At 40.5% G+C, this 17,347-nt stretch overlaps 1 protein-coding gene across 1 annotated transcript; it reads right to left on the bottom strand.

Moving 5' to 3' along the window:
- Window positions 1-15,042: 15,042 nt before the first annotated feature.
- TSBP1 (testis expressed basic protein 1) lies at window positions 15,043-16,184 on the bottom strand. Its single transcript, XM_040987568.1, has one exon. It carries the CDS (start codon window positions 16,182-16,184, stop codon window positions 15,135-15,137), a length of 1,050 nt encoding a protein of 349 aa, XP_040843502.1. The 3' UTR covers window positions 15,043-15,134.
- Between the last annotated feature and the right edge of the window lie 1,163 nt (window positions 16,185-17,347).

The following is a 17,347-nucleotide window of genomic DNA, read 5'->3' as shown; positions in this document are numbered from 1 at the left end:
CTTCTTGTGACAAAAGCCTCTGTGGAATGTCCTGGATGTCCCAGTAGCCTTTAAAATAAATAATCAAATCTGTTAATTTTTTTTTAAGATTTAGTTATTTATTTGAGGGTGATGGAAAGAGAGAGAATGAGATAATAGTTTTAGAATATCGTCCATGTGCTGGCTTGCCTCCCAAATGGCTCCAAGTGGCTGGGATGGAGCTGAACCAAATTAGAAGCCAAAAGATTCTTCCTCCTTTCTCTTGTGAGAAAGGCAGAGATCCTTTATATGTGCTTTAGATCATTGTATTTTTCTCATTTTTCCAATTTGTTCTCCATAAATATTCCTTCCCCTGCTCCCTCTCATTCTTAAACATTCAAACTCAATTTGTGTTTAGAATTTGTGTTGAATAAATGGACATTCCTCACCAGCCTGTCTCCAGTGTTTCTTATGGCCAAGGAAAATCATTGTCTTGCCCTCAGTGACCTGTAAGTCTGCTGGCATTTAAGCCCTGATACAAATGGACTTAATTGATATTGACATAACCTTTCATGCTTGAGAGGACATACTTTTCATTCGTATGTGAAACTTTCTTCAGGATTGATCTTATTACAGGCCACAAAAAAGCCTCAGTAAGTTAAAAAAAAATAAAATTATACATGCATCTTTTGAAACCATCATGGAGTAAAACAGGACACTAACAAGTTAAAATATGCCAAAAATATGCAAATACTTATAGCTTGAGTAATGTGCTGTTGAATGAACAGTGGTTTGTAAAATAAATCAAAACAGATATTAAAATTTGTTGAAATGAAGGAAGGTAACAACACAGCACAACATATTAAAATATATGGGGGGCCCAGCAAGATAACCTATTGTCTAAAGTCCTCACCTTGGGATCGCTAATGGCTGCTGCTTCTAATCCTGGCAGCCCCGCTTCCTATTTAGCTCCCTGCTTGTGGCTTGGGAAAGCAGTAGAGGATGACTCAAATCCTTGGGACCCTGCACTCATGTGGAAAACCTGGAAGATGTTCCTGGCTTTAGATTGGTGCAGCTCAGACCATTGTGGCACTTTGGGAGTGAATCAATAGACAGAAGATCTTCCTCTCTGTCTCTCTTCCTCTCTGTATATGTGACTTTCAAATTAAAAAAATAATAAATAAACCTTTAAAAATATGAGAGATAATCAAGTCAGTGTTAATAGGAAAGTTCATCTCAATCAATGCTTATGTCAAGAGATTAGAACAGCACCAAGTAAATGAGCTAACCATACTGATGAAGGGGCTACAAAAACAACAGCAAAGCAATTCCAAGACTAGTGGGGAAAAATAAATCACCAAAAACTGAAATAGAAAACAAAAGAACAATATATAAGGTCAATGAATCAAAAAGCTGGTTCTCTTAGAAAATTAACAAAATAAATTTCCCAGTAGCCCAACTAATCAAAAAAGGAAGAAGATGCAAATCAATAACATCAGAGACAAAAAAGGAAATAATGGTTACCATAGAATTATTAAGAACTATTACAAGCAACTATATGACAACTAATGTGAAAACCTAGGAGAAATGGACAGATTTTTGGACATACATAATCTACCAAAATTGAATCATGAAGCAATTAATAACTAAATAGACCTATTATAAGGAATGAAATTAAATCAGTAAGTAAATCCCTCTCAACCAGGAAAAGCCCTAGACCAGATGACTTCATTGCAGAATTGTACTGAATGCTTCAAGAAGAACTTACTCCAATCTCCCACAAGCTATTCTAAGCAATACCAAGGGGGGCAATCCTTCAAAACTCTTTTTATGAAGCCAATATCACCTTAAAACCAAGCCAGATAGAAATGAAACAGAAAAAGAGAACTACAGACAAATAGCCCTGTTGAACATAGACATTAAGATCCTCAACAAAATACTAGCCAACAGGATCCAACAGTATATCAGACAGACCATTCACCCAGACCAGGTGGGATTTATCCCTGGCTTGCAAGGATGGTTTAACATTCACAAATTAATAAATGTGATACATCATATCAACAAACTGAAAAATAAAAACCATATGAGGGACTATACTACTGCAATAATCTTGGAGAAAGCAGTGAGGAAAGGGTTTTTTAGGGGGAGGGTAAACACCAGAGCCTAAGGAACCGCATTGTAATAATAATAATTACAGTAAAAAGCCCATGTGATCATCTTAATAGATACAGAGAACGCATTTGATAAAATTCAACACCACTCATGCTAAAAAGCTTAAGTAACAGGCATAAAAAGAACATTATATAACACAATTAGAGGTGTGTATAAACAACCTGATACCAGCTTCATACTAAATAAGGAAAGACTGGAAGCTTTCCACTAAAAACTGGAACTAAACAAGTATGTCAACTTTCACCACTGTTATCCAATATGTTATTGAAAATCCTTGCCAGAGCTATTAGACAAGAAAATCAAATTAAAGGAATTCAAATCAGGAATCAGGAATTTAAATTATCTCTGTTTTGACATGACATGATTCTCTACCTTTTGAAACAAAAGGTTCAATTAAGAGACTATTGAAACTTATAAGAGAATTTGGCAAAGTATCATGATTCAAAATTTATAACAAATTGATGGCACTAGTATACATAAAAAACTTCATTCCTGAGAAAGAAATTATAAATATAGTACTCTTTAAAATAGCACTGAGGATTCTTAAACAACTTGTAATTAACTTAATCGAAGATGTGGAAGACCTCTGTAATGAAAGTTATAAAATATTTAAAAAAAAGAGAAATGGAAGAAGACATTAAAACATGGAAAGGCTCACTGTGTTACTGGATCAGCAGGATCATCATCAAAATTTGTGTATTACCAAAATAATACACAGATTCATTCCAACCCCATTAAAAATCCCAACATTCCTTCTGGAAATAAAAAAGATGGTACAAAAGTTTATCTGGGAGTAGAAGAGACCATGAATAGCAAACACTATCCCAATGAATAAAAATTAAGCTGGAGGAATTACATTTCCAGATCTTAAGCCATATTACAGGGCAGTGATCATCAAAATAGTCCAACACTGGTAGAGAAACAGAGAAGACAATGAGGCAGAATAGAAACCCCAGCAGGGAACCTACAATGCGGTCAACTGAATTTGACAGAAGAACTGAACATGATTCGGGGAAAAGCCTATTCTCTTGAAAAAATGCTGTTGGGACATTTGAATAGCAGCCTGAAGAGGTAAGAAGTAAGATCTCCACCTATCAATTTACACGAAAGTTACCACAAGTTATCAAAGATCTAATTCTTTACCCAGAAAACTTATAAGTATTAGAGAAAAACATAGAAAGCACTCACTAAGACACAGAAATAAGGGAAGACTTTTTAGAAAAGTCACCAAAAGCACAGGCAATCAAAACCAAAGACATATTAAAGGTGTCTGCAGATGTTTCATTGCTGTTTTACTTTTAGTTTCTGTGATTTGTGACACTAGTCATAAAAAATATTCCTGCCAGCCATTTGGTTTCTAGTTTTTGAGAAATATCTGTTTGGATCTTTGGACCTTTGAAATATTTCTTCATCGAGGGCCTGGCGCAGTGGCATAGTAGCTAAAGTCCTCACCTTGAACGTGCCAGGATCCCATAAGGGTACAAGTTCTAATCCCGGCATCCCCACTTCCCATCCAGCTTCCTGCTTGTGGCCTGGGAAAGCAGTTGAGGACGGTCCAAAGCCTTGGGATCTTGTACCTGCATGGGAGACATAGAAGAGCTCCTGGCTTAGATTGGCTCAGCTCAGGCCATTGCGGTCACTTGGGGAGTGAATCATGGGTGAAAGATTTTCTTCTCAGTCTTTCCTCTTCTCTCTATTTATCTGAATTTGCAATAAAAATAAATAAATCTTAAAAAAATATTTCTTCACTTGAAATGTTGGGCCTTGGGAGAGGGGGAGATAAGATAGATAGATAGATAGATAGATAGATAGATAGATAGATAGATAAATAGAAAGATAGATAGAAAGATAGATAGGTAGGTAGATAGATAGATAGATATCCAAATGGCAAACAAAAGCCAAGAAAAAGCCGAGTCTGGAACTTCATTCAGTTTTCCCATGTGGGTGGAAGAGGGCAAATTACTTGAACCATTTTTCATCTTTCCAAGGTTAATTGACAGGAATGGGATTGAAAGTAGAGCAGACTGAACTTGAACCAACATTCATTTGCTAACATCGTTAACTATGATTTAACCCACTCACACATAATGCTGGCCTCTGATACGTTTTTCAATTGAGTTATTTCCTTCTTTTGAATTGAGTTCTTTGTACTTGTATATACTTTTTAGTATAGCCTCATCAGTTTGACAATATTCCCTCCCAATCCAGGAACTGTTTCATTTACTGTGCAGAAGATTCTTAGTTTTATGTAAAGCATTTGTTTACTTTGCTTTTTCTTTTGTTATTTATGCTTTGGTCATGTCTTAAATATTCTTATAATTATTGTCCAGAGTCCAGACCAATGTTTTAGAGATTTTTCTCTATTTTCTTCTAGCAGCTTTGCAGTTTCTGTGCTTATGCTTAAGTCTTTTAAAATACATTTAACTGAGAGAATAAAGATGGCAGAGTGGGGTAAGGACATGTTTAAACAGAGAAATATTAGTCAATATGAAGCAGCAAACAGGAAAGATCAGAACAACAGCAGAAGGGTACCTGGACACTGACAGACACACGAAAGCAGTGGACACAGCAGTGTGGTGTTGCAGTGACTGATACTCCAGTGACATTCAGTGAGCCATGATCTAAATTCCACTGGCAGCTGGAACTCCACCAGCAACAAGGTGGGAAGGAGTGTTTTCCAGCAGCTCAGGTGGTGAGCTCAGACAAAGAATTGCCCATCCTACTGGTCTGTTTGACTTGACCAGGAGCAGAGAGAATAGCAGATCCCAGAAGGGCAATTGGGGAAGAGTGGATTTCACAGTCCAGTCTGTCCCCTAGATCCTAATTGCATGCCATTTTGTATGGTGTGGAAAACTTTAAGACTGCCGGGAGAATAGTGAGCTGTGCATGTGTTGAGCTGGGAGTGAACTCACTGAGCTTAGTGCATTGCACTAGACATCAAGAAAATGGGAGATACAGAGTTCAGAATATTCATTATAAAGCTTCTTATCAACAATGAGAAGTTTGTAAAGTAGGAGTTTGAGGAATTTAAGGAATATGTTATACAACAAATAGTAGCAATAAATCAAATGAAAGCTGATGTATCTTAAATGAAGAATACCGTGAAGCAAATTAAAAGTACATTGGCGAGTCTCCAAAATAGAATGAAGGAGACAGAAGAATCTCAAAATTCGAAGATATTTCTTGTCACCAGGGGAAACAAATAAAACACTGGAAGCAGAGCTGGATCAGGCTAAAAAAGGTATTCAAGAATTGAAAAACACTATCAAAAGGCCAACTATAAGAGTTATGGGGGTCCCAGAAGGTCCAGAAATAGAAACTGGCATTAAAGGTGTGTTTAATGAAATAATAAGGAAAAATTTCCCCAATTTAGGCAAAGTATTGGGAAACAACATCCAGGAGGGGCACAGAACTCCCAACAGGGCTGATCAAAAGTGATCTTGACCACAACACATGATAATCAAGCTCTCTTCAATTGAACATAAGGAAAAGATCCTTAAATGTGCACATGAAAATAAATCAAATTGATATATAGAGGAATGGTAATTAAACTCACAGGAGACCTCTCACAGGAAACTCTACAGCCAGAAGAGAATGGAGTGACATATTCCAGATTGTAAAAGAAAAAAAAAAATTGTTGGCCCAGGATAACATACCCAGCAAAGCTTCCTTTTGTCTTTAAAAATGAAATAAAACTTCCACAGTCAAGAAAAGTTGAAAGAATATGCCTCTTCCAAACCTAAAAGATGTTCTCTTGACAGAGAAGAGGAATAGGACCCACCAAAACCAAAGGTAAATGCCAAGAACATCCTAGTAAAATAACAACAGATGACTAAATCAATGAATAATCCATTGCTAAAATGACAGGACCAAATTACCACACGTAATTACGCTGAATGTAAATGGCTTAAACTCATCAATCAAGCATTATAGATTAGTAGACTGGATTAAGAAAAAACAAACCCATCTATTTGTTGCTTTCAGAAGACATATCTCACCAACAAAGATCAGCAGAACATGGATTTTGATTCTTTTTTGTTAGTTTCATCTTTTTAAAACACTTTTTTCTCATTAAGTTCTTCACTGACTCATAGATCATACAGTAGCATAATTTTCTTCAAGAATGTTCTTTATTTTCATTTCTTCAGTGACACATTAGTGATTCAGTAGCATGTTATTTAATTTCATGTTGTTAATTTCTTTTTTTCTTCCTATTGTTGATTTTGTTTTGTGGCTATTCATATAAGGGGATGTATTTTAACTGTGTAATGGAGACTATTTTATCTAGTAGCATGTTACTTAACTTCACGGCATAGTAAGTTTCCATTTTTCCTCCTATTAAAAAACAAAAATGTGTGAAACTGATTTTATTTATTTTATAAAGTGGACAATTTTTATATGTTTCACAATACAGGGTAAGGAGGATAATGACATACCCCATTATACCTACCCTACTTACTCATCTCCATGCCCTACCTACTGTCCTCATTTCTTTTTCTCTCTTTCCTTTCTTCCATCCTCCACTCTTTCAATAACAAAACATGCTTTCAGTTCACTTTCCAATCACATACTTTATACTGCATTAGGTAAAGAATTTAGTAAACAGTAAACAGAAAAAAGACTACTGTTCCTCAAGGGCATAGGTAAAGGCGATTAACAATATGCAAACTTGAAAATGTCAGCATTGCTCATATGGAATATATATATGTATATATTTTACATATAGTATATATAAGAGTACATATATATTGAGCACACTTATATATTATACATAGATATATACGTACATACATACACACACATACACATATATTTATATAGCACTCTTAGTTTCCACTGACCAGAGAGAATAGAACGTATTTGTAATTTGAGGGATAGTTTATTTCACTAAACTTAATGGTTTTCACTTGCATTCATATTATTGCAGAAGGCTGTATTTTATTCAGTGTTATGGCTAAGTAGTTTTCCATAATGTGTATATGCCACATTTTCTTTATCCAATCATTATGTGGGCAGTTGCATGTTTCCATATCCTAGCTGATGTGACTTGAGCTTTAATAACTATGGTTGTACAAATAACTCCCTGATATGTTTATTTCATTTTGCTTAGGTAAATTTTCAGGAATGGATGACTGGGTAATATGGCAAATCTATTTTCACATCTCTGAGGAATTCCATATTGTCTTTCATAATGGCTGTACTAGTTTACATTTCCACAAATAGTGGATTTGGTTACAGTTACCCCACAATCTGGCCAGATTGTTTTTGGTTGCATTTGTTTTCAGATTATATCCAATCTTGTGGGGTGAGCTGAAATCTCATTGTGGTTTTTATTTGCATTTCTTGATGGTCATTTGTGTGTGTGTTTGTGTGTGTTAGTCATTTGTATGAAGTCTTTAACCCATTTTGAATTGACTTTTGCATATGATAATGTTTGATTTTTTTATATACATGTGGATATCCAGTTGCGTTAGTGTCATTAACTGGAGACTGTGTCTTCCTTATTGTATATTCTTGGTATTTTTTTTTGACTATGAATTTAACATAAATGTGTGGATTTATTTCTATGCTCTCTTCTGTCCCATTTGTCTACATGTCTGTTTTTATGTCAATAATGTAGTAGTTTGATAGCTGTGTTTTCTTTTGTATTTCGAGGTTACACAGTGTGATGACCCCAGATTTGTTCTTTTGCTTAAGATTGTTTTGGCTGCTCAGAGATTTTGTGGGTCCATACAAATTCTAGGTATTTGTTCCTCCTCCCCCCCTCTTCCTTCCCTTCCTCCTCCTTTTTCTTAATCTTTTTTGAAAGGCAGATTTATACAGAAGGAGCAACAGGGAGAAATATCTCTTTTTCACTGGTTCACTCCCCAATAACTGCAATGGTCAAGGCTGAGCTGATCTGAAGCCAGAAGCCAAGAGCATTTTGGGGGTCTCTAATGAGGGTGTAGGGTTTCAAGATTTTGATGCCATCCTCTATTGCTTTCCCAGGTCACAAGCAGGGATCTGGATGGGGAGTGGAGCAGTTGGGACATGAACCAGGGCTTACATAATATCCCTGTGTGTAGGGGGGGCAGGGATTAGTCAGTTTAAATATTGCCCTGAGCATTGGGGGTAGATTCTGTAAGGGACTTGTGGGGCAACCTCTTTGGGACTGAAGGACCTCCTGGATTATGCAAAAACTAGAGGTGGTGATAGGCCGAACCAGGATGGACCTTGGAAGTCACCAACACTCATGGGAACTGGAGTTGTGAGAGGGGCTGGTCTGGGCCAAGCTGCAGAATTTGGCAGCATATGCAAAAGCTAGCTCTGAGTGTGGACCATGCCAAACAGAGCTGTGGCACCCAGCATCATGTGTGAGAATGGGGCTTGGAGTAGGCATGGTAGAGGAACTCGGGGAACTCCCCTGCTAGACCACAGGGAGCAAGGGAGCCCTTGCTGGGAGCAGGTCAGGCCATGCCAGGCTGCAGCATCCATCAGTATTTGTGGTTCTAGAGTCTGGGGACTGGCTAGGCTGTGCCAGGTCAAAGCACCCTCTGACAGGACAGGATATGAGCCATACCAAACTGGGATAGGCTTCAATACCCCCAGTTAGAACTGAGACATACCAGGCTGAGCTGAAGCACTCACAAGCATGTATAAAACCCAGGGCTGGGAACAGGCCTGGTAGGGAAACTTTGAGATGCTCCTGCTAGGCTCAAGCTCTAACCAGTGAACACAAGAACTGGGCTGTAGATGGAATGGGATGTGCAAGCCTGTAGCTCCTATTGGCATGCATATGAGTTAAGTATGGTGGCAAGCTAGACTGGGATAAGCTCCATCATCTACTAAAGCCACAATACACGTGGAATAGTCTGGGCTAGGCTGGAGCTCCTGCTGGTTTGCATGAGAGCTGGTCTTAGAGGTGGGCCAGGTTGGACTAGATTGTAACACTCTGTGGCATGAAGTCTAGTCAGATTAGGCAATAGTACCTGCTGGTGAGTGCCAGGATTGGGGGTGTCATGTGCATTCCAGAATCTGTCATCACATATGAGATCTGGGACTGGCAGCAAGCCTGGTAAGGGAACTTGGGGAGCTCCCCTGCTGGGCCACAGGTCTTACTGGTAAACACAAGAGCCACATATGGAAGCAGGTCATGACAGGCAAGCCTGCAGCACCCATTAGCATGTGTGTGGGCTAGATCTAGGAGTAGGCCAGGACTGGTACAAGTAAGAGCCAGGGAAGGGTATAGGCAAGGTCAGGTCCACAAGAGGGCATGGAACTGAAGCTGAAGGTTGGGCCAGGTTAGGCTAGGTTACCATATCACTGATGTGAAAGAGCCAGAATGGGTGGGCAGCCAGGCTAGGCTTCAAAACAAATTGGCAAGGGCCAGGACAGTGTGCAAGTCATTTCTGGCTGGACCTTGGTACTCCCTGGCAAGCACAGGACCTGGGGTTATAAACAGGCTTGGTGGAAGAATTCTGGGCAAATCCCTGCTAGGCTACTGGTGAACATGAGTGCCAGGGTTGAGGTAGGGCCAGACTAAGCAAGACAGTAGCACCTGTCAGCATATGTGTGGCTGGGTCTTGGGTGGAGCATGCTGAGTTAAGCCACATTACCCATGGATTTGTACCAGAGCTGGGTGGAACACAAGACAGGCTACACTAACTTGCAGCACATACAAACATGTTCCAAATCCAAGGCTGGGTACAGGTCTAGTGGGATTACTGGGATGCAGACACAACGAAGCCATGGCTCCCACAGATATGAGAACTGGGCCTGTGGTGGGCTCAGTTGGGCTAGGCTACAGAATTGATTAGTTTGCATGAAAGAAATGGATGAGGAAGAACTGACCAGTAGCTGCATCCACAGGTATGTGCATTGGCTGGTACAGGTTATGGATTGAACTTGATCCTGCATTAGCTGGTTTACATGAATCAAGTCTGAGGTCACCCAATACAAAGTTTCTTGCGGGACTCCAATTACACCAGTGGACTCAAACCTTGGTTACAGGGAAAATCACATAACATGTGTTCTGACCCTGGAGTGTGTATACTGGGACTGAGCCTCAGTCATTGATGCCTGTGCAATGAAAAGCATGTCCAGATGCACATGCGGAACATAATAGATAGCTCACCACAGCCAGCAGAGGATGTTAAGTACCTCATCAGAGGACGAAAAAAAGAACAGTTTGGACAACTCTCCTGGCCTACAACATGTTCCTGGGTGTGTAGGTGTACTAAGGTGGACTTGGTCAGCCAATATTACCTTGGTAATATTACCAATATTACCTTGGTAAGGTTTTCCCAACCGTGTTGCAACAAAACTGATAGTATCTCAAAAATAACAAAACAACTCAAGTTACAGCCTCAGAACACTATTTCCCTTCAGGGTCCCTAATGCATCATCAAATGACTGTCCCAATCCCCAAGTGCTGATATTGTTGGATAGCAAGGAGCAACTCATTTTATCACCAACATAAGAGAAAAAAATAAGATAGAACTGAGGGGTCTCAGGACAGGGAGTCTCATGCCTGGATCCCACATGCCAGCCACCACAGGCACGTGGTGAGCTGTCCCCAGGTCTGCCTGGGCTCTGGGGGTTGCTCCCTTCACGGTGAATACACCAAGGGGGGATGTATCCGTGACTGGGTATGTCCAGAGCCCACCTACAGCCCTCATTAGACAGTGAATGGGATTGGGGAGGGGTGCGACCTTAGGCCTGGGGATTTAAACTTTCTGCAGCCTCCTGGCTGTGGGTGGGTTTCAGGATGGGGCTTCTCACGCCTGGATTCCAGATGACAGCCACCATGTGCATGTGGTGAGCTGTTCCAGGGTCAGCCAGTGTGCCATTTAGCGCCAGGCTCTGCCTGTTGGCTGCCTGGCCAGGGAGCTCTGGAGTTTTGGTTCTTTGAATCTCTGCTTAGGTAGATCCAGGTTGAACCCACTGTGCTTCTGGGATGTGAGTCAATTGTAAAGATTCCCAATGACAGTAACTCTTCCTTTGAAGAACTTGTAATCACTTAAGAATGCTGAGCACCGAACACCAGTTCATGCAAAAGATAAGGCTTGGAGCTTGTCCAGCAGGATATGCTATTACCTGACATGATGGTGGATTAGCAGATGGGTCACATTAGGCAGGGTCATGACATCAACTAGCACTCAAGAACCATATCCGGGGGAAGATTCTGTGAGGGATGTGTGGTACACATCTTGTGGCAATTCTAGCCAAACTGGTTAGCTCAAGTGTTTGGGTAGTGATGGACTAAACTACATGGGAACAAGGAGTCTGCCATCAATCACAGGTAAAGGAACTCCCAACAGTCTGGACTGGTCAAGGCAGCACACCCGAATGTGCATCCTGAATAAGGTGTGGGCTGGGCTGGGCTGGGCTGCAACATTCACCAGCTCATACAAGGCCAAAAGGAAGGTCAGACTGCGCTGGGCACTAGCCTAAAACCCAATGGCATGTATGAGAACTGAATCTGGGAGCGGATCAAGCAGAAGAACTTGGGAAACTCCTCTGGCGAGTCATAGTTCCTACTGGTGAACATGTGGTCCAGACCTGGGGGTTGGAAAAGCTGGGCAAAGTAGCTCCAACAGCTGGCCATTGTGTGAATTGGTAATAGAACGGGATGTATTGGGCAGGACTGAGCAAACCTTAACCTACAAGCAAACTAGAAACCAGGATGGAGCACAGGTCATGCTGAGCCAGGCCCTTGCACCTACTGGTCTGCATGAGCCAGGGACGCTAAGTCACAGTGTCCAGGGCAGAGGTCAGGACAGGTGAGGGGCTGGGCTAAGCTGAGTCAGAGCAACCACTGGCATGCATGTGATCTATGGCTGGGAACAGGGCTGGTTGGGGAGCTAAGGGAACAACCCTAACTGGGTTGAGGTTTCCACCAAGGGGTGTTTAGGCTGGAATGGGGGCTGAGTTCTGATCAGGAAATGGTTGTAGTCTCAACTTGGCACAAGTGTGGACAGGGACTGGAAGCACCAAGCTGGCCCAGACCCACATACTGTCTGGTGTCCTGGAGGATCAGGGTGGGTATGGGATGGACTAGGCTAGGTCTCAACTCCTACTGAGTCATGTGTGAGCTGTATGTGGGTATGGACGAGCCATGGCTGGGCTGAAACATCTAATAGCAAGAACCAGCTTGGCTTGAAGGCCAGCCAGGAAAAGCCACTGTTCCTGCTAGGACAGGAGGTAAACTGAGTAGTACTGGTTCATGGACCGCCTGGTATGCACAAAATCTGGCATTGGGAGAGGTTCTGATGGAGGATCCTGGGCAACTCCTCTGGCAGGACACAGACCCGGCAGGTAAGTGCAAGAAGCATGACAGGAAACAGCCCAGAACAGGACATGGAAAGTTTCCCACTGGCATACAATTTGGCATGGGTCATGGGCAGAGCAGGCTGAATCAGTTCACTTCACCCACTGGCGAATCCGAGCACCAGAACAGAGTGTGGGTCGAGCCAGGTTCGGTCGAAACAGAAACCAGTGCACAATACAGAATGCCAAGGTGAGGTTGCCCGTGCTGGGTGTGACCACAGCACACAACCAGCATGAGTGAGAACCAGGAAGGGAGGGGGCGGAGCCGGCAAGGGTAATAAGGGGGCATCCCCTTGCCAGACAGCTATTCCCACTGAAAAGCATGGGCTGGGCTGGGGGCAGACCAGACTAAGCAGGGCTACAACATCTGTGGGCCTCATGTGGACCAGATCAGGGAAAAGCCAGGGTGAGCTGATTATTCCTACTGGTGCAAGCATAAGTTAGAGTGGGTAGGGGGTTGTTGGCCTTAGCCACAGCATCAGCTGGAGGAAGCTGACACTGGGGGCTAATTCTGTCAAGTCAAACCACAGAGCCACCTGGAGAGTGCACAATCCTGGAGTGAGAGAGACCTGGGAGGGAAATAGTGGGCTCATCCCTCTTGAGTTACCATTCCCACAGGAGGGCATGAAAACTCGGACAGGGGATGGGGTGGCTAGACAGAGAGGCACTTAACAACATCCAAGAGGGCTGGAGAGTTGAGCCTGGTTGGATGAACTAAGCTTCAATACCCATTGACCCGTACAAGAGCCAAATGGGATGTGGGACAGACTGGACTAGTCTGCTGCACATATTGGCAAATCAGTGTAGGGGGAAGGCCTGGTGGGGGTTATTGTCAGTCGCTCTGGCTAGGTTGCAGCTCCGATTGGTTTGCATGAGGGCAGAGTGTGTGCTGGGCAGAACCAGGATGGACTGCAACACCCATTGCTTCCAGTGGAACTCGGGGCTGAAAACAGAACCAACCCAGCAATTGCAACCACCAGCTAATGGGACAGTGGACTGTGCTGGGCCCTGTGCTTGCTAGAACACACAGGAATCTGGTCTGGGAATACATCAAAGTTTCTTTTGGGATCTCCCCAATCGAAATGCTGGACTCAGAACCCTAACCAAGAAAAGACAGAAGACAGAACAGGTCAATCAACCACCTCAGCTATATGTTGGCAGTGAAATACTGGACAAATGGAGACTCTGTGATGGACTATGTCAATCAGTGGATTCTTCAACGACATTATTGTGCTTGGAGTGGCGAGATTGGCAGCGATTCATAACTGGTGAACTATCAAAAACACTTGAGCAAGTATCTCAGAGCATGCCCCACATCTGGGACCTGTGGTGGGTGGGAAATTGGGTGGGGCTTCTCCCTCAATATCCCCCTTTACCTCCGATACATGAAGGAAACAATATGGAAATAATAGTCTCTTACCCAATTCCCTATAGCCCTTGAACCTTTTTACCCTAATTAACTATGTACAGATTGTCAAAAATATAATAAAAAATGAAAAAAATTAAAAAAGATCTAAATATTATGTAACACACACAGATTTCTTGGGTTTGGAAGAGGCTTCTTTGTGGTATATATGTATATATATGATAGAACTGAAATGCATGTCTCACTCAGCTTCTTTCATACCTAGACCCTCACCACTCTAATAATATAAAAGAGGATAAAGTGATACTTCCTTGAAAATAATAGGTCATAGTTAGCTTCCCTATTCATTTTCTCTCCATGACTTATTGCAAATATCTTTTAATGTATATGGTGAATGATGTTTATTTTATTCAATGTATTTTGCACAATAAATTTACATTTCTGCAATCACTTATTTTCCTTTTCAGATGCTGCAGCAGGTTTCCAACTGTCCTCAAAATTAAATTCCTATTCTATGTTTCAACCCCACCCCCTAAATACATTGCTTTACAAAATTAAATGCCAGCATGCCTCTCATAATTCTGATGTATCAGAAAAGTTACCTGTTGCTACTTGTGCATGGCATGACAGCCTTTCATCCCCTTTTTGCCTTTGTTCTTTTCTCTCTTTAACATTACATCATAGCTGTGTTTTGAGACACACCATGTGCCACTCCTCCCTTCTTCATGAAGTACACTTACATTTTACTTTTGAAATTGTTGCATACCCATTTATCACTGTCCAAGTATATATTAGAAGGGTGACACTTTTTTCTTTTTCTGTATTTTATCTCTTACCGCTAGAAGAGGAGCTTGTAACATAAGTAGTATTGGTTGGCAGGTCATGCTGTTATGCAGAGGGAACACTCACCAAAGGAATGATTGTATGTTAATCAAAATGCTTTATTTAGGAGGTAGCTATTACTCTTGAGCAAATAATATATGCATCAAGTTATAAGAAAAGCATTTAGAAGCGAGGTTTGTTGATGAAGTTTTTGAAGAGAAATTTTGTAAGAGATCTTATGACTTTAGACAATGGCTTGTATCTGGAGAACAGGGATCACAATGATCAATTATATTATGGACTTTTCTTCAAGTTACTTTTATTCTTCCACTTTTCTCTATTTGCCTCTGTTCTTTATTGAGCCTTTTACTGATTTTGTTTTTCCTTTACCACTTTCCTTGCTTTAGTATCTTTTCTTTCATCTCGATTTTTTTCTGCATCTTCTTTATTTTGCCTTTATACCCTTTATCAGCAGAGCCCTTATTTTCTTGGGCTTCTTGTCCTTCTCCTAATTTTCCTCACTTGTCTGCTTTTGAACTTCCTGTCCTGACTCTTTTCTCCGGCTTATCTTCCTTTGGACTTCCTGTCCTGGTATGTTTTCCTCACTTCCTATCTCACTTCTTAGCTCACTTTTCTTTGTTTGGACTTCCTGTCCTAATATTTGTTCCTCACTTCCTATCTCACTTCCTAGCTCACTTTTCTTTGTTTGGACTTCCTGTCCTGGTACTTCTTCCTCACTTCCTATCTCACTTCTTAGCTCACTTTTCTTTGTTTGGACTTTCTGTCCTGGTACGTCTTCCTCACTTCCTATCTCACTTCTTCTTCTATTTTTCTTTGTTTGGACTTCCTGTCCTGGCACGTCTTCCTCACTTCCTATCTCACTTCTTCTACTTTTCTTTTTGTGGACTTCCTGTCCTGGTACGTCTTCCTCTTTTCCTATCTTACCTCTTAGCTCACTTTTCTTTTTGTGGACTTCCTGTCCTGGTACGTCTTCCTCACTTCCTATTAAACTTCTCAGCTCACTTTTCTTTTTGTGGACTTCCTGACCTGGTACGTCTTCTTCATTTCCTATCTTAATTCTTAACTCACTTTTCTTTGTTTGGACTTTCTGTCCTGGTACATCTTCCTCACGTCTTATCACACTGACTATTTCACTTTTATTTTTTTGGATTTCCTGTCCTATTGATATTTCATTTCCTCTCATTTTCTTTTGAGCTTCAAGTGTTTCTGGTATTCTGGAATCAATCTTCTTTATTTGGGATTCTTGTCTTTTTGTTATTTCAGCATTGCTGTCTACCTTGGCCTCTCTTCCTTTCTTCTGTTTTTCCAATTCAGTGCCTTTTGTTGTTCTTTTTAACTCTCCTTTTTGTATTGGAAGCACAGATTCAGTGGAATCTGTGGCTATTTCTTTTTTTGGTGCTTTCTTGCTGTCCTGTAGGCTCTTTTGAGAACTTGCGGTTCCTGCACACTTTAGAATTTGTGCTTTGGACTCTGACTTCTTTGCACATTCTCCATCCATATAACCTGGAAATATAACTGGGGATACAACAAAGTGCATGATATAAACATCAAATATATTCTCTATTCTTATTTCGCCCCATATTGATTCCTTTTAAAAAATTAAGCTGGCAAACAGGAGGTACCTTGAGATATTCGTGGAAATATAAAATTGTGGAAACTATGTATAAAATTATACAAGTATTGATAAACTTCAAGACTATTGTTAGTAAACTGGGAGGGTAATGAAAGAAAAAAGCAAATTGTATTATAAATGAACTGATATTTGTACACCAGTTTATGAGTAATAAGTTAAGGACTAAAAAAGAATGTTTTCAGAAAAGAAATAAAATGTATTTTAAGAAAAGTTTGTGGAAAGAAGCAACAATTACTTAAAAAAAAACAGAAAAAGGAAACTCAAATATACTTTCCATATTAAATAAGCACATATCTCCTTTTGTAATAATTGAAGGTGTTGGCAAATGATTTCATATACCAGGCACTGCTCAGAGCGTTTTATATATTAAATCATTTAACCTTCACAACCATCAGAGTGGGTACTATTTATTATTACTATTATTACTCTCTCTTTAAAGGGGAAGACAATGATGCACAAGAAAGGAATATGAAGAAGATTGTGAAATTAGTAGGTGATGGAGCTAGCTGGAATTTGAACCTGTATAGTGAGACTTCATAGTCCAGTTGTTGCTATCATTTTAGACTGTTCTTTGCAGTAATTGCTAGTTTACACTCTAACCACTTCTGGTACTTTTATTCATGTACAAGTATCAATTTCCATGTGAAGTAATAAACTTGACTTTGTTAGTTTCTGTAAAATATTATTTATTTTGTTGTTCTACTCTTTTTTTGGTAATTGGCTTCCTTGAATAAGGTAAAGAAAACATATTTTAAGTTTTATTTGTCTGAGAGGCAGAGAGATTGCAATAGATATAGATAGAATGTGAGAGATTACGCTTTCATCTATTGGTCTAGTTTCCAAATACCCACAACGACATGTGCAGGGCTAGGCTGCATCCTAGAGTCAAGAATCCTGAGTTGGGAATTCAACCTAAGGTACCTTGCTGTAGACTGAAACCTTTATATATTGGAGTAACTGCCCACTCATAAAGAGATGGCTAAGCTACAAAGAAAAATTGTATGAGATCTTGGTATTAAACTAAGGGATAATTTTGCTTTTAAAATCTATGTGTTGTTGAAACTTAC

This window comes from Ochotona curzoniae, unplaced genomic scaffold, assembly GCF_017591425.1.
Source record: "Ochotona curzoniae isolate NIBS_2020 unplaced genomic scaffold, NIBS_Ocur_1.0 contig_4772, whole genome shotgun sequence".
Taxonomy (NCBI): domain Eukaryota; kingdom Metazoa; phylum Chordata; class Mammalia; order Lagomorpha; family Ochotonidae; genus Ochotona; species Ochotona curzoniae.
Note: the sequence above shows the minus strand (reverse complement) of the source record. Positions and strands in the feature narration are given on the sequence as shown.